The sequence below is a fragment of the Ovis aries genome, chromosome 13, assembly GCF_016772045.2.
Source record: "Ovis aries strain OAR_USU_Benz2616 breed Rambouillet chromosome 13, ARS-UI_Ramb_v3.0, whole genome shotgun sequence".
Taxonomy (NCBI): domain Eukaryota; kingdom Metazoa; phylum Chordata; class Mammalia; order Artiodactyla; family Bovidae; genus Ovis; species Ovis aries.
Genome location: NC_056066.1, coordinates 50913374 through 50936618, shown reverse-complemented (window position 1 = coordinate 50936618; position 23245 = coordinate 50913374). Strand labels below are relative to the sequence as shown.

Genomic DNA, 23245 nt, shown 5'->3' with positions numbered 1-23245 from the left:
ACAGAGAAACAAAATTGATAAAACTTTAGCCAGACTCATCAAGAAAAGAAGGGAGAGGGTTCAAATCAATGAAATTAGAAATGAGAAAGGAGAACTTAAAACTGACACCATAGAAATACAAAAGATCATAAGAGACTACTACAAGCAACTATATGCCAATAAAATTGACAACCTAGAAGAAATGGACACATTCTTAGAAAGGTATAATCTTCCAAAGACCGAACTTGGAGGAAACAGAAAATATGAATAGACCAGTCACACTGAAATTGAAAGTGTGAAAAAATTTTATTTATTTATTTTTGGCTGTGCTGGGTCTTCATTGCTGTGTGGACTTTCCTCTAGTTACAGTGAGTAAGGGCTCCTCTCTAGTTGTGGTGCGTGGGCTTTTCATTGCAGTGGCTTCTGCTGTTGTGGAGCACAGGCTCTAGGGTGGGTGTATGTGCTTCAGCAGTTGCAACATGTAGGCTCCGTAGTTGCTGTTCCTGGACTCTGAAGCACACACAAGCTCAACAGTTGTGCTGCACGGACTTAGTTGTTCTGTGGCATGTGGGATCTTCCTGGATCAGGGACTGAACCCCTCTCTCCTGCATTGGCAGGAAGATCCTTTACCGCTGAGCCAAAATCTATGGTATGGAGAAGAGATCTAAAACTGTTTTTACAAACAGTCATTTATTCCAATAGCATTTGTAAGATTTTTTTCTCCACTGTTTTAAACTTGTACTTTTTCCACAGAGTCACTTTTTATACATGCCTGGGTCTGTTTTTGGATTTTGTAATCTGTTTTTTTTTTTTTCCTGTTCATAAGGACCTGGATCAACACTCAAAAGTTTTGTTTTAACGTAACTTAAGCATAAGGACAATATTTCCGTCATTACCTTTTTAATATTTTCAAGGCTATTATTACACAATCTTTTCCAGATAAACAATTAAAAAAATATCCTGTTGGGAAGTTTACTGAAAGTATATTAAATTTATAGCTTACTTTAGGGAGACTGGGTCTTTATAGCCAGACACATGATATGTTTTTCATACATTCTAGTCTCACTTTATGGCTCTCAGTAGATTCTCAAAGCTTTAGTCATACAAGTTTTACACTTTTCGTTAGTTTACTTCAGTTATTGTATATATTTTTATTGTTAAGATTGGGAACTTTTCTCCATTATATTTTCTGAGCTGGTTATTCCTGGCATGGAGTAAAGCTACTACTTTCTGTATTTTTACTTTGTAGCCTAACCTAAAGAAACTTTTAGGGCAGGTGTAACTAATTGCCTGCATAAAAATAAATCTTTATAAAGCACCCACAGAACAACACTCATCTCTGAGCAGTGAGTACTCCATGAAAAACTAGCTGCAAAAACACATTGAGTCAACTGAACATAGTGACTTTTTACTTATATATCACCGAATACAACTTTTATTCTGAAATAACTGATTTAGAGATCATCTTTTCTGGCAATAAAATAAGAAATTGTCAATTTGTGAGCTGGATGAATCCAGAGCCTGTTATATAGAGTGAAGTAAGTCAGAAAGAGAAAAACAAATATAGAATATTAATACATATATATGGGATCTAGAAAAATGGTACTGATGAACCTATTTGCAAGGAAGGGATAGAGACACAGACTTAGAGAAAGGAATTGTGGGGACAGTTTGGGAAGGAAAGAGTGGGACAAACAGATAAAATAGCATCAACATATATATACTACTATGTGTAAAGTAGACAGCTGGTGAGAAGTTACTATATAACTCAAGGAGCCCAGTGTGCCGCTCTGTGATGACCAAGATGGGTGGAATAGGGGGCAGGCTCAAGAGAGAGGTGATGTGTGTATAATTACGGCTGATTTATGTTCTTATACGGCAGAAACCAACACAATGTTATAAAGTGATTTTTCTCCAATTTAAAAAAAAAAAGACTGTACCCAAATAGGACAGTGCCCAAACACTGTGCTTTAGAAGATGTAATTGTTTTATTTTTTAATATATGTTTTTCAAAGCACTGTCTAGGTTTGTCAAAGCTTTCCTTTCAAGTAGCAAGCATCTTTTAATTTCATGGCTTTTTGTTTATTCATATATATATATATCTATATATCTTTTGTATCTTTTAAATTTAAAGTAAAAAAAAAATCTGTGAAAAACTTGACCAAAATTTGTCTACAGCTGCATATAAAAGCTAGCTGAGACAATGTTACTAAAGGAATTTAACAAAGAAAATGTTAGTAGGAGTCCATCTGTATGGAAGCATAAATTATATATATATTTAAGCATATATTTCCTGCCATTTCCAGAGTGTGACAGTTAATTTCAAACAGTTAGGTCCCCCAGAAAGCATCCCTACACCAGTGAATAATACTTCACATGTCACAGAGAAACACTTCTAACAACCACCTATGTTTATTCTAATTCTAAATTCACCAAAGTTATACACTGTTTTAAATTCTGTTTTCCTAACATGACTTCCCTAGTCAACATTCAAGTTTACCTGAAAATTCAATTTCTCAAAGTGAATCTATAAATTGGCAGTCTTGCGAATTTTGTAGCAAGAGTATTCTAGGCTTCAGTTAGCTCTGAGTAAAAGGTAAGGTTGCATTTCTGTATATGTCAGAGGCCCAGACCCTAGAATGCAGCAACTTGAGTGGAGTGCCTGCACTGAGAGGTTTTGTTCCTGAATACTTAAGCTGCCACTCCTGGATGATTCCACTACCTCACTTCCTTCAAAGTGGTCTAGTCTCCACTCCTTACATTTCAGAAGTTTCCTCTGAAGGAGAAATCAAAAGCTTTATAGATAAGCAAAAGTTAGAATTCAGCACCACCAAATCAGCTTTACAACAAATGCTAAAGGAAACATAAGAGAAAGAAAAGGCCTATAAAAACAAATCAGAAACAATAAAATAAATGGTAACAGGATCATACATATCAATAATTACCTTAAATGTAAGTGGACTAAATGTTCCAACCAAAAGATACAGATTGGCTGAATGGATACAAAAACAAGACCCCTATACATCACGCCTACAAGAGACCCACCTCAGACTTAGAGACACATACAGACTGAAAGCAAGGGGCTGGAAAAAGATATTCCATGCAAACACAAATCAGAAGAAAGTGGGAGTAGCAACACACATATCAAAAAAAACAGACTTTAAAATAAAGACCATTACAAGAGACAAGGAAGAATACTACATAATGATCAAGGGATCAGTCCAAGAAGAAGATATAACAATTATAAACATATACATGCACCTAACACAGGAACACCTCAATATGTAAGACAAATGCTGCTGCTGCTGCTAAGTCGCTTCAGTCGTGTCAGACTCTGTGCAACCCCAGAGATGGCAGCCCACCAGGCTCCCCCGTCCCTTGGATTCTCCAGGCAAGAACACTGGAGTGGGTTGCCATTTTTTTCTCCAATGCATGAAAGTGAAAAGGGAAACTGAAGTTGCTTAGTCATGGCTGACTCTTAGCGACCCCATGGACTGCGGCCTGGCAGCCTTCTCCATTCATGGGATTTTCCAGGCATGAGTACTGGAGTAGGTTGCTACTGCCTTCTCTGAATATGGTTCTGAATAACCAAGAAATCACTGAAGAAATAAAAAAGGAAACTGAAATATACCTAGAAACAAATGACAATGAACACACATCTCAAAACCTATGGGATGCAGTAAAAGAACTGCTGAGAGTGAAGTTCAGAGCAATATAAGCCTACCTCAAGAAACATCAAATAAACATCCTAACCTTATACCTAAAGTAACCAGAAAAAGAAGAACAAAAAAACTCCAAACTTAGTAGAAGGGAATAAATTATAAAGATCAAAGCAGAAATAAATGAAAAAAGAAGTGAAGGAAAGATCAGTAAAACCGAAAGCAAGTTCTTTGAAAAGATAAACAAAATTGATAAACCAGTAGCCAGACTTATCAAGAAAAAAAAAAAGAGATGACTCAAATCAATAATACTAGAAATGGAAAAGGAAAAGTTACAACAGACAACACAGAAATACAAAGGATAATATGAGACAACTATGAGCAACTATATGCCAATAAAATGGACAACTTGGAAGAAATGGACAAATTCTTAGAAAAACATAAGCCTTCCAAAAACTGAACCAGGAAGAAACAGAAAATATGAACAGACCAATCACAGGCATGGAAATCAAAACTGTAATGAAAAATCTTTCAACAAAAGCCCAGGGCCTGATGGTTTCACAGGTGAATTCTAGCAAACATTTAGAGTATAGCTAACACCTATCTTGCTCAAACTCTTACAGAAAATTGCAGGGGAAGGAAAACTCTCAAAGTCATTTTACGAGGCCACCATCACTCTGATACCAAACCAGACAAAGATGCCACAAAAAGAAAATTACAGGCCAATATCACTGATGAACATAGATGCAAAATTCCTCAACAAAATTCTAGCAAACAACAACACATTAAGGAATCAAACAACACATTAAAAAGATCATACATCATGATCAAGTGGGCTTTATCCCAGGGATGCAAGGATTCTTCAATATGCACAAATCAATCAATGTGATACACTATATTAACAAACTGAAAGATAAAAATCATATTATCTCAGTAGATGCTGAGAATGCTTTTGACAAAATTCAATACCCATTTATGATAAAAACTCTTCAGAAAACAGAAACAGAAGGAATATACCTCAACATAATAAAGGCCATATATTACAAACCCACAGCAAACATTATTCTCAGTGGTGAAAAACTGAAAGCATTTCCTGTAAGATCAGGAACAAAACAATCACACCACTATTATTCAACATAGTTTTGGAAGTCCTGGCCACAGCAACCTGAGAATAAAAAGAAATAAAAGGAACCCAGATTGGATAAGAAGAAGTAAAACTCTCACTGTTTGCCAATGGTATGAGTCTTTACATAGACAACCCTAAAGATGCCACCAGAAAACTATTAGAGCTAATCAGTGAATATAATAGAGTTGCAGGATATAAAATTAATACACATAAATTCTTTGCACTCTTATACACTAACAGTGAAAAATCAGAAAGAGAAATTATGGAAAGAATCTCATTCACCACTGCTACAAAAAGAATAAAATACCTAGGAATATACCTACCTAAAGAGACAAAAGACTTGCATGCAGAAAACATTAAGACAATGATGAAATAAATCAAAGACAACACAAACAGATGGAAAGATATACATCTTGGATTGGAAAAATCAATACTGTGAAAATGACCATACTACCCAAAGCAATCTACAGATTCAATGCAACCTCTATCAAACTACCAAAGCTATTTTCCACAGAACTGGAACAAAAAATTTCAAAATTTGCACGGAAACATGAAAGACCCCAAATAGCCAAAATAATCTTGAGAAAGAAGAATGGAGCTGGAGGAATCTATCTCACTGACTTCAGACAATATTATAAAGCTACAGTCATCAAGATAGTATGGTACTGGCACAAAAACAGAAATATAGACCAAAAGAAGAAGACAGAAATCCCAGAGAAAAACCCACACGCCTATGAACACCTTATCTTTGACAAAGGAGGCAAAAATAACAATGTAGAAAAGACAGTCTCTTCAATAGTGGTGGTAGGAAAACTGTGCAGGTATGTGTAAAAGAATGAAATTAGAATACTTTCTAACACCGTACACAAAAAATAAACTCAAAATGGGTTAAAAACTTAAATGTAAGATGAGAAACCATAAAACTCTTAGAGGAAAACACAGGTAGAAGACTCTCTGACATAAACCACAGCAAGATTCTCTATGACTCACTTCCTAGAATAATAGAAATAAAAACAAATATAAACAAATGGGACCTAGTTAAACTTAAAAGCTTTTGTACAGTGAAGCAAACCATAAACAAGGTGAAAAGACAACCCCTAGAATGAGAGATGAAAACAGCAAATGAAACAATCAACAAAGGATTCATCTCCAAAATATACAAGTGGCACATGCAGCTCAATACCAGAAAAACAATCAACCCAATCAAAAAATGGGTAGAAGACCTAAACAGACATGTCTCCAAGAAAGACATACAGATGGCTAATAAACACATGAAAAGATGCTCAACACTGCTCATTATTAGAGAAATACAAATGAAAACTACAATAAGGTATCAGCTTACACTGGTTAGAATGGCCATTGTCAAAAAATCTATAAACAATAAATGCTGGAGACAGTGTGGAGAAAAGGGGACCTTCTTGTACTGTTGGTGGGAATGTAAACTGATAGACACTATGGAGAACAAGATGGAAATTCCTTAAAAAACTAAGAGTAAAACCACCATATGACTCAATAATCCCACTACTGGGCATATACCCTGAAGAAACCATAGTTGAAAACGACACAGGTACCCCAGTGTTCATCATAGCACTATTTACAATAGGACATGGAAGCAACCTAGATGCCCACTGACAGATAAATGGATAAAGAAGTTGTGGTACATATATACAATGGAATGTTACTTAGCCATAAAAAGGAATGCATCTGAGTCAGTTCTAATGAGTTGGATGAACCTACAGCCTATTATACAGAGTGAAGAAAATCAGAAAGAGAAAAATATTGTATGTACTGATGAACGTATCTGCAGGGCAGCAATGGAGATGCAGACATAGAGAACAGAATAGTGGACACAGTGGAGAAAGGAGAGGGTGGAACAAATTTAAAGAGCAGCACTGAAACATATACATTACCATATGTAAAATTAGATAGCCAGTGGGAATTAACTCCCTGGGTTTCACACAGGGAGCTGAAACCTGGTGCTCTGTGACAACCTAGATTGGTGGGAGATGGGAGAGAGGTTCAAGAGGGAAGGGACATATGTGTACTATGGCTGATTTATGTGATGTATGGCAGAGACCAACACAATATTGTAAAGCAATTATTCTCCAATTAAAAATAAAGAAATTTAAAAAAACAAAAAATGATGTGGATAATGTTGATCATCTCTACTGGAGGAAAAAATGCTACACATTAAGCACATTACTCATTATATATTTAGCTAACAATCCTGATCTTTATTAATAAAATGCTTTGTAGCATTAAAAAAAAAAAAGGAAAGAAACAATGAGATTTCCCTGGTGATCCAGTGGTCAAGAATCCACCTGCCAATGTAGGGGACATGGGTTTGGTTCCTGGCCTGGGAAGATTCCACATGCCACAGAACAACTAAGCCCATGTGCCACAGCTACTGAACCCATGCTCTAGAGCCCACAAACTGTAACTACTGAAGCCCACAGCTCTAGGGCCCACGGGCCACAACTAAGCCTGCATGCTACAACTACTGAAGCTCATGATCCTAGAGCCTGTGCTTTGCAAGAAGAGAAGCCTGTACACTGCAACAAAGAGTAGCTCCTGCTTGCCACAACTAGAGAAAAGCCTGTGCACAGCAACAAAGACCCAGTGCAACTAAAAATAAATTAATTTTAGAAAAAGAAAAGATAAGAAAAAATATACAAAGGAAGATATGAATAACTAAAAAGATGTATCTGCTTCTTGGTTGTGGAAATGAAAATATTAGAAAGAAAGCAATTTCCTTAAATCTATAAATTTAATGCATGCCAATCACTTCAGTCATGTCCGATTCTTTGTGATTCTATAGACTGTAGCCCACCAGGCTCCTCTGTCCATGGGATTTTCCAGGCAAGAATACTGGAGTGGGCTGCCATTTCCTCTTCCAAGGGATCTTCCTGACCCAGGGTCTGAACTCACATCTTTTACATCTCTTGCATTGGCAGGCATGTTCTTTACCACTAGCACCACCTGGAAGATCCATAAATTTAATGCAGACACAATTTAAAAATTCTGACAATTTGGCTGTTTCTGGAGAGAGGAGGGTGGTTAGAGAAGCTAATTTTGGTTCAACAGGAAAAATGAACATGAAAGAACAGCCAGAAATGTCCCAAAGAAAGGAAAAACCTGTGTTATTACCATATAAATTGACAGGTTAACAGGACATGACAGAGATACAGTTGTTAGTCATAGCTGCTGTTTGCCAAATATCTTCAGTTTTCCAACTAGGCTCACTTATGACTGCAATTCTTGGCTCTTTTATAGTGGGTGAGGCCATGAAGTGAATATTTGTCAACGAGTTGTCAAGGGAATGGATATTTGTTACTTTCAGGCTAAGCAATGTGTATGTTGATGGAGTAAGACACTCCAGAGCCCTCTTTTCCTTAGCCAGGACAACTGGCAATGTTCAAGATGGTGGCAAAGAATTGATGCTTTTGAACTGTGGTGTTGGAGAAGACTCTTGAGAGTCCCTTGGACTGCAAGGAGATCCAACCAGTCCATCCTAAAGGAAATCAGTCCTGAATATTCATTGGAAGGACTGATACTGAAGCTGAAACTCCACCTGATTGGCCACCTGATGCGAAGAAGTGACTCATTAGAAAAGACCCTGATGCTAGGAAAGACTGCAGGAGAAGGGGACAACAGAGGATGAGATGGTTGGATGGCATCACCGACTCAATGAGTAAACTCCAGGATGTGGTGATGGACAGGGAAGCCTGGCATGCTACAGTCCATGGGGTCGCAAAGAGTTGGATACAACTGAGCGACTGAACTGAAGATGGTGGCAGCCCTGTTAGCCTAAGTTTTTGAGTAGGAGATGTGGTGCAGAGCCCCTAAACAACCCTTAGGGGGCATGTATCAAAGGGAAAGACATTTCTTATTATAAGCCATTAGGATTTTGAGGTTGTTTGTTACTAAGACATAATAGCCTATCCTGGCAGATACAAGAAAGTTGAAGAGCAGCCCACATTCAAGTAGAAAACTAATATGTCATAAAGTTGATATTACCCATTAGTGAGAGAAAGCACTTTCATAACACATTTTTAGTGAAACTGTCAATTAGTAAAATTGGCAGCCTCCATGAGAGCAATTGAGCAAAATTGTGCAGGGACTTACCCACTGACCTAGCAATTTCACATTTAGAAATTTATCTTTCAAATGTGTTTACATGTACATTCAAAGTATTCTTGGAGAGACATGGTGAATGGTTTTGAAGCAAGATCTTACCTTCTTGCCCAGAAATTGAACCTGAATAGCCTGGATGACAAACCAGAAATCCTAGCCACTAGTCAGAGTCGGACGTGACTGAAGTGACTTAGCAGCAGCAGCAGCAGCAGCAGCAGTCTATCTGGGGCCAGAGGCTAGAAGCAAAGTTGCCCTGGTTCTTGCCTCTTGAAAGCAAAAATGTTTCAAGGAGGTAAAAATTGTAAAAACAGGTACAAAGTTTATTATTAGAAGCACAATACAACATGTGGGAGAGCACACTGGAGAAGTATATTCAAGGCAGAAACAAAACAGGAATACACACTCACAGAGAAATGGTGTGGATGTCCTCCTTAATGAGGAGTGCAGTAAGTTCAGTTCAGTTCAGTTCAGTCACTCAGTCGTGTCTGACTCTTTGTGACCCCATGAATTACAGCACGCCAGACCTCCCTGTCCATCACCAACTCCTAGAGTTTACTCAAACTCATGTCCATCGAGTCGGTGATGCCATCCAGCCAACTCATCTTCTGTCGTCCCCTTCTCCTCCTGTCCCCAATCCCTAGTGGTTAAATTTTGTTTTCCTCTGGCCAATTATCTCTTCTTTTCCACATCTGACCTGCCCTAGGACTCTTTCCAATATGAATATGCATCTTTTGTCAAGATGAATTCCAGTGCAAAGGCTAAAAGGAGTATGGGCACACATATTATGGTATGATACCCCCTCCCTTTTTGATCACCAAGGAGCCTTCCTGAGTATGTGTAGTTAGGGAGATTTCCTTGACCTCAGGAGTGATAGATGTGGTCCTTTTATCTCTTTATTCCAGCAGACTTCAGCTCCTGCCATTAACTTTGTCCTTGGAGTGTCCAGGGAAAACAAAGTTCCAATTTACTCTGCATGACAAACTCCAGCAACTCAGCCCAGGGGCCTGTCTACTTTCTACCTTAAATGACACACATGTACCAAGGTCTTCTTTGCAATTTTGCCTTTAATAGCAACAGGCTGGAAGCAATCTAAATATGCAACTGCTAACCAGTTAACTTTGATGGTTAGAGCATATAACCATAATCTAATTCAGCAATTATTTTTAAAAGTGTTAAGATTTATAGATTTGGCAGTTTCCATTACAATATTACTATGTAAATAAAACAAAAACAAGGTACAGAACAGTGTATGTGGCATATTACTAGTAATGTAAAAAGAATTAAGAGAGAAGCTAGTTTTGCATATGTCTAAAAAGTCTCTGGAAGGGAACATAAAAAACTGGTACTGGTGATTGCCTCTGACAGGGCTGGGAGGAGACTGACTTTTCACTGAATACATGCTTATGATACCTTTTGTATTTTATAGTATGTACATATATTACATATTACAGAGAATAAAATAAAATTTTAATTGTAAATGGAAACAGAAAGAAAGGTTCCCTGTGTTGTCTGAAGAGTTTTGAAAGGCTTTCTTGAGCTCAATTCTTTTTTTTTTTTTAATAATTTTTTAATTTATTTTTGGCTGTCCTGGGTCATGAGTGCTGTCCAGGATTTTCTCTACTTATGGCAAGTGGGGGTTACTCTCTAGCTGTAATGCGCTGGCTTCTCATTGTGGTGGCTTCTCCTGTTGCAGAGCACAGGTTCCAGGGTGTATGAGCTTCAGTAGTTGCTGCATGTAGGCTCAGTAGTTGTGGTTCCCGGGTTCTAGAGCACAGGCTCACTAACTGTGGTGCACGGGCTTAGCTGCTCCACAGCATGTGAGATCTTCCCACACCAGGGATTGAACCTGTGTCTCCTGTATTGGCAGGCAGACTCTTTACCACCAAGCCACCAGGGAAGCTCTCAAACTCAATTCTTATTTAAAAGACTTGGCTGAAAATCCTGGCCTTTTCTGGATAGAATTGGTGAGAAAAATTTTCCACAAAGATTATTAGATATTTCATAAATATCCTGTAGCTGTCTTAAATCATCATTTGCTTAGATAAGGTGATTACTGAAGGATAATTTTCCTCCTTTACAATCATGTGTATATAAATTGCTTCTTCTCTAAGTTGTCTAATGTCTCTAGAACAATATTAAAAATAACATTAAGAGTGGGCATTCTTGTCTTATTCATAATCTAATGAGACTGCTGTTTCATCAGTAAATACGATGTATATAGCTTAAAACAAACACATTTACCATATTAAGAAGTTTCCATCTATTTCTAATAAACTACTTCTTACTGAATTGGAAAACACATTCTTTGAGGATAACAGATTTTACTTACTCATTTTATCAACTCAGTAACAATTAGTCTTTTTAATATTTCTCTCTACTCAAAAAAAATCACTTAAGGACTACTTATGAGTAACTCTGACTTCACTTGAAGATTTTCTATTTCTTTGACCTCTTCTGGTCTTGGCTTTAGATTGAGATTTTTGAAAAAGCACTTCATTGATCTCTGTGAGGCTGCTTTATTGAAGTGAGTAAATCAATAGACATTAGACACAGCACAGAGAATAATTAAGATCTAATTGAAGTCATACAGCAGCTCTTTACCAAATATCAAATTAGAGCACTAACCATCTGAAATATGGACTTAGAATTAACTTCACATCTCTCAAGTGTAGATTTAAAAAAAAACAAAATTTCATCACAGACAGTTGGCAATACTACTTAAATATTTTCACTGAGCTCCTTGCTTTCAATTTGTTACAGAATAATTTACTTTTGGAAATGAACTACAAGGTTAGAGGTCTCATAATTGGTAGGTTGGAGACTGTATCTTTCCGAGGTCTCTCTTGAAAATAACTCCACAGATTCCATTGAGAGTTTTTGCCTTAAATTTCAGTAAAACTAACTACCTTGGGGCTTTCATATTTGAAATTCTCTTCCTAGGGTCATGCCTTCCAGAGCAACAAGGTAAGCAAAACTGACTTAAATAAGTAAAAAAATGTGCCTGTAAAATTTCTATATTAAATAGACTATAATTTTTGGCTTACTGCTTTGTGTTTCTTAATCATATTGGTTCAAGTTCAAACTGATTGTTAATAATACAATATTCAAAATATCAAAAGCACAATTATAAATATATCACCTATAGATTTTGAACTGAACTGATAGATTTTGACTGCACTCAAGGCAGCAGTACAATTTCAGTTCAGTTCAGTCGCTCAGTTGTGTCCCACTCTTTGCGACCCCATGAAACGCAGCACGCCAGGCCTCCCTGTCCATCACCAACTCCCGGAGTTCACTCAAACTCATGTCCATCGAGTCCGTGATGCCATCCAGCCATCTCATCCTCGGTCGTCCCCTTCTCCTCCTGCCCTCAATCCCTCCCAGCATCGGAGTCTTTTCCAATGAGTCAACTCTTCGCATGCGGTGGCCAAAGTACTGGAGCTTCAGCTTTAGCATCATTCCTTCCAAAGAAATCCCAGGGCTGATCTCCTTCAGAATGGACTGGTTGGATCTCCTTGCAGTCCAAGGGACTCTCAAGAGTCTTCTCTAACACCACAGTTCAAAAGCATCAATTCTTCAGCGCTCAGCCTTCTTCATAGTCCAAATCTCACATCCATACATGACCACAGGAAAAACCATAGCCTTGACTAGACGGACCTTAGTCGGCAAAGTAATGTCTCTGCTTTTGAATATGCTATCTATGTTGGTCATAACTTTCCTTCCAAGGAGTAAGCGTCTTTTAATATCATGGCTGCAGTCACCATCTGCAGCGATTCTGGAGCCCCCCCAAAATAAAGTCTGACACTGTTTCCACTGTTTCCCCATCTATTTGCCATGAAGTGATGGGACCGGATGCCATGATCTTCATTTTCTGAATGTTGAGCTTTAAGCCAACTTTTTCGCTCTCCTCTTTCACTTTCATCAAGAGGCTTTTGAGTTCCTCTTCATTTTCTGTCATAAGGGTGGTGTCATCTGCATATCTGAGGTTATTGATATTTCTCCCAGCAATCTTGATTCCAGCTTGTGTTTCTTTCAGTCCAGCATTTCTCATGATGTACTCTGCATAGAAGTTAAATAAGCAGGGTGACAATATACAGCCTTGACGTACTCCTTTTACAATTTGGAACCAGTGTGTTGTTCCATGTCCAGTTGTAACTGTTGCTCCCTGATCTGCATACAGATTTCTCAAGAGGCAGGTCAGGTGGTCTGGTATCCCCATCTCTTTCAGAATTTTCCAGTTTATTGTGATCCACACAGTCAAAGGCTTTGGCATAGTCAATAAAGCAGAAATAGATGTTTTTCTGGGACTCTCTTGCTTTTCGATGATCCAGCGGATGTTGGCAATTTGATCTCTGGTTCCTCTGCCTTTTCTAAAACCAGCTTGAACATCAGGAAGTTCACGGTTCATGTATTGCTGAAGCCTGGCTTGGAGAATTTTGAGCACTACTTTACTAGCATGTGAGATGGGTGCAATTGTGCGGTAGTCTGAGCATTCTTTGGCATTGCCTTTCTTTGGGATTGGAATGAAAACTGACCTTTTCCAGTCCTGTGGCCACTGCTGAGTTTTCCACATTTGCTGGCATATTGAGTGCAGTACTTTCACAGCATCATCTTTCAGGATTTTAAATAGCTCAGCTGGAATTCCATCACCTCCACTAGCTTTGTTCATAGTGATGCTTTCTAAGGCCCACTTGACTTCACATTCCAGGATGTCTGGCTCTAGATGAGTGATCACACCATCGTGATTATCTGGGTCGTGAAGATCTTTTTTGTACAGTTCTTCTGTGTATTCTTGCCACCTCGTCTCAATATCTTCTGCTTCTGTGAGGTCCCTATCATTTCTGTCCTTTAATTGAGCCCATCTTTGCATGAAATGTTCCCTTGGTATCTCTAATTTTCTTGAAGAGATCTCTAGTCTTTCCATTCTGTTCTTTTCCTCTATTTCTTTGCATTGATTGCTGAAGAATTCTTTCTTATCTCTTCTTGCTATTCTTTGGAACTCTGCATTCAGATGCTTGTATCTTTCCTTTCTCCTTTGCTTTTCACCTGTCTTCTTTTCACAGCTATTTGTAAGGCCTCTCCAGACAGCCATTTTGCTTTTTTGCATTTCTTTTCCATGGGGATGGTCTTGATCCCTGTCTCCTGTACAATGTCACGAACCTCATTCCATAGTTCATCAGGCACTCTATCTATCAGATCTAGGCCCTTAAATCTATTTCTCACTTCCACTGTATAATCATAAGGGATTTGATTTAGGTCATACCTGAATGGTCTAGTGGTTTTCCCTACTTTCTTCAATTTAAGTCTGAATTTGGTAATAAGGAGTTCATGATCTGAGCCACAGTCAGCTCCTGGTCTTGTTTTTGTTGACTGTATAGAGCTTCTCCATCTTTGGCTGCAAAGAATATAATCAATCTGATTTTGGTGTTGACCATCTGGTGATGTCCATGTGTAGAATCTTCTCTTGTGTTGTTGGAAGAGGGTGTTTGCTATGACCAGTGCATTTTCTTGGCAAAACTCTATTAGTCTTTGCCTTGCTTCATTCCGCATTCCAAGGCCAAATTTGCCTGTTACTCCAGGTGTTTCTTGACTTCCTACTTTTACATTCCAGTCCCCTGTAATGAAAAGGACATCTTTTTGGGTGTTAGTTCTAAAAAGTCTTGTAGGTCTTCATAGAACCATTCAGCTTCAGTTTCTTCAGTGTTACTGGTTGGGGCATAGACTTGGATAACTGTGATATTGAATGGTTTGCGTTGGAAATGAACAGAGATCATTCTGTCGTTTTTGAGATTGCATCCAAATACTACATTTTGGACTATTTTGTTGACCATGATGTACACTTAATCTAGGAAAAATTACTGCAGGAGAGTCACTCTAACGTATTCCAAACCGGGGAATCTTTTTTTCTTCAAACAATTCTTTAGGCTATTAATCAAAATAAACAATATGCAAAATGTTTTAGAGAGCTGATGACTAGCTTTCACATACATAATTATGAATATGCTGATACATCCTGTGTTATCTTCAATGCCTTAGAGAAAGAGGCCCAAGAAAGGCCGATACTGCACCATAATTCCCAATTTGGAACAGTGAAAAAAAAAAAGTTTAAAAAAACTTTTAATTTTGAAATAATTTTAGATTTACAGAAAAGTTCACAAATTCCTATATACACTTCACCTAGCTTTCCCTCATGTTAAAATCCATCCCCTGATTTTTTTTTTTTTTTTGGCTGCTCCGTGCAGCATGCTGGATCTTAGTTCCCTAATCAGGGATTGAACCCACAAGCTGGGCAGTGGAAGCACTGTCTTCACCACTGGACTTCCGGGGAAGTCCTCCCTGATGTTAAAATCTTACATAGCCACACTACAATGACAGGAAATCATAGTAATGTACAATACTATTAACTAAACTTCAGACTTCGCTCAAATTCGACCAGTTTTCCCACTAATGTCCTTTTTGTTTTCAAGGATCCAATCCAAGATCCTACATCACACTTAGTTATGTCTCTTTAGTCTTCTTCAATCTATGACAAAGAACTGTGACTTTTAAATTAAAATTAGTCAAGGTTAATTTGATTCTGAAAAAGTCATGGCATTTCTGGAAACAGCATTAAATATTGAAAACCTGCCTTGGGAATTGCTGGGTCTATGTGATAATCAAGAAAACATTCTAAAATAAAGAGCTACTAAAAAGCTACAGTGGTCTTACAGATGGAAAAAAGAATCACTTGTTAAATAAATAAGAAGACTTTGCTGAGATAGTCTGAATTGGTCAGTTATATTTAACATACCTGTCCACAGAAAAGAAGTCAACAATCAGTTATAACTCCCTGGAAAAGCACAGGGTACCAGATAGAAATCAATACAACTCTGTTTAACAGAGTAGTCATGAAAGATTAATTTGTTTTTAAAGGACCTGAATGGGTTCCATCTACAGATAAGGGAACTTAATAACTAAATTCAAGTATACACAAGGTTATTAGAAGGCACTAAATTCCCTTACATATGGGCTCTCATTTCTAAACTATAGCATAAAAGTTGCTGAGTTGTGGGTGACTCTAATTGAAACCCTTATCCCTTTGGAAGGAACATAATCTCTACATACTATTTAAGCTACTCAGGGAGAAGTGGCAAGATGGTCCTCTAAAAACTTGGGTAGGTTACCTCCTATTCTTGAGGATTCTGGGTTGGAGCACATTAATTATAATGATGAAATATAAATATAATTATACTTTACTAATGAATTCTGTTACCTGAAAAAGTAATGGTTTTTTTATAATTCCTATTGGAGCTTAGAATCAATCCCTGAAGAGGAAAGATTAGAAGATATAACTGTGTATTAAAACCGAAACAAGGAAGCTTAGTAAGTCACAAGCAAATCTTGAGTGATCACTGTGGATGGTAACTGCAGACATGATATTAAAAGATGCTTGCTACTTGGAAGGAAAGTTATGACAAACTTAGACAGCATATTAAAAAGCAGAGACATCACTTTGCAGGCAAAGTCTGTAGAGTCAAAGCTATGGTTTTTCCAGTGGTCATGTATGGATGTAAGAGTTGGACCATAAAGTAGGCTGAGTGCCGAAGAATTGATGCTTTTGAACTGTGGTGCTGGAAAAGACTCTTGAGAGTCCCTTGGAATGCAAGGAGATCAAACCAGTCAATCCCAAAGGACATCAACCCTGCATATTCACTGGAAAGACAGATGGTGAGGCTCTAATACTCTGGCCACTTGATGTGAAGAGCTGACTCACTAGAAAAGACTGATGCTGGGAAAACTGAAGGCAAAAGAAGAAGGAACAGCAGAGGATGAGATGGCTAGGTAGCATTACAGACTCAGTGTACATGAGTTTGAGCAAACTCTAGAAGACAGTGGAGGACAGAGAAGCCTGGCATGCTGCAGTCCACGGAGTCACAGAGTTGGACATGATTTAGCAACTGAACAACAAAGAAAAAAACGAGAACAAGCTAACAAATAAAAAGTTGAAGATTCTGTTAGCGTACAGCCTTAAAAACTAAGAGAAAACAATGTCTTTGTGGTTTAAAAATTTATCAGTCAGGAAATGAAGGTAAATCGGAAGGATCCATGGCAGTAAGTGGGCTCCACAGAAGATGCCATGGCAGAGGCATTGACTTCAGACTTGAGCTTAGCCACACCTGCCACTAAGACTGGCAAGTCTAAATTTTCACACGTATAAAATGAGGATAGTTACAACATCTGTTTCTGAGGGATGTGCCTAGCATATAGTGAGTGCTTATCATCACTAAGGTCTCTTGGTTCTTTGGTGCAAGATTAGCATTGGGGTTCGTGTCTAAATTTTCCTGAGCCAGAGCCTGAATTGCTGGCTAGAATTGGGCCTGAGTCACATTTCCCTGGCCATTCTGGTTCAGATACAGATGTTTGAGACTGGGCTACAAGTGGACTCCTTTCTGAATCGACTCAGATACAGCAGAGAATTTTAGGAACAGGAATTAGGTTAGGTACATTTCTTCAATAACGATTTCCAGATGGGTAATTTGTATAAATCAAAAGCCTATCCGTTTTTGGATCTTAATTTTGCAGAATGAAAATTCTATATCTATAGCCTTAAAACAGCATCTAACATGCTTATGATTAACTCAGCAAACCCCAAATAGTTATGAATATAGCAAAGTGTGCATGTTGCTAGATAGTTTGACACTCACAGTAGCCTTAAGTTTCTAGAGATTACTAAGCATGGCCTGAAAGTCTCTGCCCTTTGTCTACTGGGAATCATTTTGTTCTTTAAGAAAGAGATGAGAAAATATCTTTAAGATGATTTCAGGCAGTTAATGGAACAGATGAGACAACGGCACAGGTAAAATATCTTATTTCAATATTCTGGGGGGTGAGTCTGGTTCTGCTGATTTTGTATTTTCCAAAATTCTAAAAAAAAAAAAAGAAAATCATTTCATAATAGTGAATAGTTCTCCACTAAATAGGATTTTAAAGGTCAAGATTTGCTTTATCATCAGCCCTGAAATCTCATATATAAAAACATGTTATAAGACCACTACTCATGCAAAGCAGTATTATTTTGATTTTATAGATGGTACAAGTTTGTGATTTTTTTTCCCTCCTTCAAGATCAGGAATGAGATGGGTGGCTCAGGTCAGATGAAGCCTTACAAGATATATGTTCCCAGTAAGGTTACTGTACATCTAGGGTTGGGTCTATTCTCTGCTTAATCAATTTCCCCCAGCATTACTGGGCTCAGTGGGAAAAATTTACACTAACTAAATTTGTATGAGGCTGGCTCATACATCATAATATCAACTGATGAATTCAAACCAGGAAATGTGTCTAGTGGTTCTCTCTTGGAAGATCTTGTGATAACCCCAATTCACAGAAAAAAGAATAACATTCTTAACAGATGTTTTATTATATTGTCAGTTTTTTTCTAAAGGACATTTCCATTTAGAGAACCAGTATCAGCAACTAAAAACAGAAGCATCCTTCTTTAGCGGAAGAAATATATGGCATATATTCCTTGATTTTCCTTTCTATATATCTGGACAGCAGAGACACACCTTCCCTCCAATATCTCTTCTCCTTTTCTCCCACGGTAATCACAGTTTTTAGCTTCCCAGCTTTTCTTGCAGCTGTACATGGCCACGTCTCATGGATTCATACATGATGACTCCCAAGGAAGTAACTGGGAATTATGCTTAGTAGAGCACTGAAGGTATCATCCACCATATTCTGTTTTATTCCTTTCTCCACCCTGTAATGTAGATGCCATGATATTGCTTAATAAGAACATGGTTTACACTCAAGGGGAAAACAGAGTACTAAGAAAAAGGGGATAAAATGGTAAAATGCCATCAAGTTCCCTTCATAATACCATCAAGTTCCCTATCACATCAGTGCCAACTCTTATATGCATAAGAAATAAATTTTAAGCTTGTGTGAAACCAATTGTTTTGGATTTTGTTACTCACAGCTGAACCCATCTATCTAATATACAGGTGTTCTGGATGAGTACTATTAAAAATTATTTGTATTAATAGACATTGGTAAAAGGCAGACCATCTATCTTAGCTCCAGTTCAGAAAAATATGATTTTTGCTAAAACATTTCATTAGCTTTCTGTCATGATACCACATTACTTGAGGCACAGAGAGGCTGGGTTTTTCAAATTTAAAAAGCTGATTTTTTAACTTTTTAACTGCAGCCACAAACTTGGCAAAAATATGCTCTGAGGATTGTATTTCTATGTATCCTGTTTCTAACAATTCACTTCTACTAATATATAATCATTGTTTATCACCAAATAAAATACCTAGCACTTAGCTCATCAAGCTCACACAAAAATTAAAAATGTAGCATGTAACAACAGACAATTGTATGTAACTTGTAGCATGTGACCACAGACATTGTATAGTGACTGAATTATGTAAAATCCTCAGCAGGAAAATTAGTTACAATTGTAAAATAGCAAATAAAAATAATGGTGGTACAACAGTTTTAGTTAAATAGTCCCATAGAGTTACACATTATTATAATCATACATTATTAATGTACATCAAGGCAGCAAAAAAGAATTCTGGGACATAAATCTTTCCCACATTTATACTGAAACACCATTCTTTGTTTTGCAGCCACAGTGATAACTGTTTATAAGGCTTTTCTCATCATTTCTGACTGAACACCAGTCATGTGACACCAATCAACTTTCTTTATTTAAAAAAAGTCACATTATCTCTTCTTATAGGATATGTTGGTGTGCCTCTAAAAATCTTACTGTGACAAAAAAGGGATGTACTTCTCTGGTGGTTCAGTGGTTAAGAATCTGCCCTGCAGTGAAGGGAAAATGTGTTCAAGTCCTGGTTGGGGAACTAAGGTTACACAGGCTACAGAACAACTAAGTTTGCATGCCACAACTAGAGAGCCCATATGCTGCAACAAAGATCCTGCATGCTGCAACTAAGACCTGATGCAACCAAATAAAAATATTCAGAAATCAAAAAGGGAACATGGAGAGAGCTTGAAAACATCATGCCTAGGTAAAAGATGCCGGTCAAAAAGGATCACCTATTGTATGATACCATTTATCTGGTCCTTTATAGAAAGCCCAGAATAGGCAAATCTATAGGAAGAGTATGTTAGTAATTTCTCAAGGGTGGGAATGGTGTATGTGGGGGGATAGTGGCAGTGCTGGGAATGATGGCTATGTGAGTAGGGCTTCTTTTGGGGATAATGATAATGAAAATTCTAAAATTAATTGTGATAACAGATGCACAACCTTTTGAATATGCCAAAAACCACTGGACTGTAAAATTTAAATGAGTGAACTATATGGGATATAAACAACATCTCAATAAAGCTGTTAAAAAAAGGAGTGGGATAGTCTTAGCCACAGCAATCAGACAAGAAAAAGAAATAAGAGGAATCCAAACTGGAAAGGAAGACATAAAACTGTCACTGTTTATAGTTGACATGATATTATACACAGAAAATATTAAAGACATCACCAGAAAACTACTAGAGTTCATCAATGAATTTGGTAAAGTTGCAGGATACAAAATTAATACAAAGAAACCTGTTGTATTTCTATATACTAACAAAGAACTATCAGGAAGAGAAATTAAGGAAACAATACTATATACCATTGCCTCAAAAAGAATCAAATACCTAAAAATAAGTCTAACTAAGGAAGTAAAAGACGTGTAGTTAGAAAACTATAAAACACTGATGAAAGAAATTGGAAGATGACACGAACAAATGGAAAGATATACCATGTTCATGGATTTTTAACAGACAATGACAATACTGTCAAAATGACAATACTGTCAAAAGCAATCTATTTTTCACAGAACTAGAACAAATAAATATAAAATTTGTATGGAAACACGAAAGACCTTGAATAGCCAAAGTAATCTTGAGAAAGAAGAGCAGAGCTGGAGGTATCATGCTCCCAGATTTCAGCACAAAGCTACATTAATCAAAATAGTACAGTATTGGCACAAAAAGAGACACACAGATCAATGGAATAGAATGCATGCATGTGTGTGTGCATGCTCAGTCATGTCCAACACTTTGTGACCACAGAGACTGCAGCTCGCCAGGCTCCTCTGTCTGTGGGATTTCCCAGGCAAGAATACTGGAGCAGATTGCCATTTCCTACTCCAAGGGATCTTCTCGACCCAGGGACCAAACCCACATCTCCTGTGTCACCTGCATTCTTAGGTAGATTCTTTATCACTGAGCCACCTTGGAAGCCCATGGAATAGAATTGGAATGTGCTCAGTTGTATCTGCCTCTTTTTGATCCCATAGAATGTAGCCTGCCAGGTTCCTCTATCTGTGAGATTATTCAATCAGGGATACTGGAGTGGGCTGACATTCCTCCTCTAGGAAATCTTCCCAACTCAGGGACCAAACCGGTGACTCCTAAAGCTCCTGCACTGGCAGGTGGATTCTTTACCAATGGGCCACCTAGGAAGCCATGAAATAGAATAGAGAGCCCAAAAGTAAACCCATGGATTTATGGCCAATTAATCTATGACAAAGAAGGCAAGAACATACAACAGCGAAACTATTGTCTCTTCAATAAGTGGGGAAAACTGAACAGCTACATGTAAAAGAATGAATATTTTCTCATACTATATGTAAAAATAAAATAATAATTGATTAAAGAGCTAAATATAACACTGGAAACCATAAAACTCCTATAAGAAAACACAGGTAGAACACTCTGACATAAATTGCATATAATTGCATAATATTTTTTTTGATCTGTCTCCTAGGCAAAGGAAACAAAAACAGAAATCAACATGTGGGACCTAATTAAACTCAAAAACTTTTGCACAGCAAAAAGCATGACAAAAGGAAAGCAATGACAAAACAAAAAGACAAACTAATGGGAGAAAATGTTCACAAATGATATGACCAATAAGGAGTTAATATCCAAAATATATAAATAACACATGCAACTCAACATCAAAAAAAAAAAAAAAGCAATCTGATTTAAAAATGGGCAGAAGACCCAAACAGACATTTTTCCAAAGAAGACACAAAGATGGCTAATGAGCACATGAAAAGATGCTCAACACTACTAATCACCAGAGAAATGCAAATCAAAACCACATTGAGATATTACCTCACACCTGTCAGAATGGCTATCATCAAAAAATACAAAAATAACAAATTTTGGTGAAGATGTAGAGAAAAGGGAATCTTTGTACACTCGTGGTAGGGATGCAAATTGGTGCAGCCACTATGCAAAGTATGAGGTTTCTCCAAAAACTAAAAACAGAACTACATTCAGTTCAGTTCAGTTCAGTCGCTCAGTCATGTCTGACTTTTCGCAACCCCATGAATCACAGCATGCCAGGCCTCCCTGTCCATCACCAACTCCCGGAGTTCACCCAAACTCATGTGCATTGAGTCAGTGATGCCATCCAGCCATCTCATCCTCTGTCGTCCCCTTCTCCTCCTGTCCCCAATCCCTCCCAGCATCAGGATCTTTTCTAATGAGTCAACTCTTCGCATCAGGTGGCCAAAATATTGGAGTTTCAGCCTCAGCATCAGTCCTTCCAATGAACACCCAGGACCGGTCTCCTTTAGGATAGACTGGTTGGATCTCCTTGCAGTCTAAGGAACTCGCCAAAGTCTTCTCCAGCACCACAGTTCAAAAGCATCAATTTTTTGGCATTCAGCTTTCTTCACAGTCCAACTCTCACATCCATAGTGTCTAGCAATTTCACTCCTAGGTATTTACATAACAACAACAAAAAAAACCCCACCAAAACACTAATTCAAAAAGATACATGCATTCCAACATTCACAGCAGCATTATTTATAATAGCCAATATATGGAAGCAATCTAAAGTGTCCATCAACAGATGAATGGATAAAGAAGATGTGGTCTGTATACACAATGGAATACTACATCATAAAAAAGAATGAAATCTTGCCATTTGCAGTAACATGGATGGACTTGTAGGGTGCTGCTGCTGCTGCTGTTGCTAAGTCACTTCAGTTGTGTCTGACTCTGCGTGATCCCATAGACAGCAGCCCACCAGGCTCCTCTGTCCCTGGGATTCTCCAGGCAAGAATACTGCTGTGGGTTGCCATTTCCTTCTCCAATGCATGCATGCATGCTAAGTTGCTTCAGTCGTGTCTGACTCTGTGCGACCCTATGGACAGCAGCCCACCAGGCTCCTCTGTCCACAGAATTCTCCAGGCAAGAATACGGGAGTGGCTTGCCATTTCCTTCTCCAATTTAATTGCTAAGTCACGTCTAACTCTTTGGAGCCCCATGGACCATAGCCATTCAGACCCCTCTGTCCATGGGATTTCCCAGGCAAGAATACTGGAGTGCCATT

At 37.9% G+C, this 23245-nt stretch overlaps 1 protein-coding gene across 4 annotated transcripts in view; it reads right to left on the bottom strand.

Annotated features, from left to right (window-relative positions):
- RNF24 (ring finger protein 24) overlaps window positions 1–23245 on the bottom strand; it is a 115748-nt gene that overhangs the window by 68578 nt on the left and 23925 nt on the right. Inside the window, exon 2 of one of the 4 annotated variants that reach the window (XM_060396899.1) lies at window positions 267–18640. The exons of the other annotated variants lie outside the window; for them this stretch is intronic. Within the exon in view, the coding sequence (XP_060252882.1) occupies window positions 12656–14005 (1350 nt within the window). The 5' untranslated portion in view covers window positions 14006–18640 and the 3' untranslated portion in view covers window positions 267–12655. Of the gene's footprint in view, window positions 1–266; window positions 18641–23245 lie in introns of those variants that run through there. 4 annotated transcript variants of the gene reach the window in all.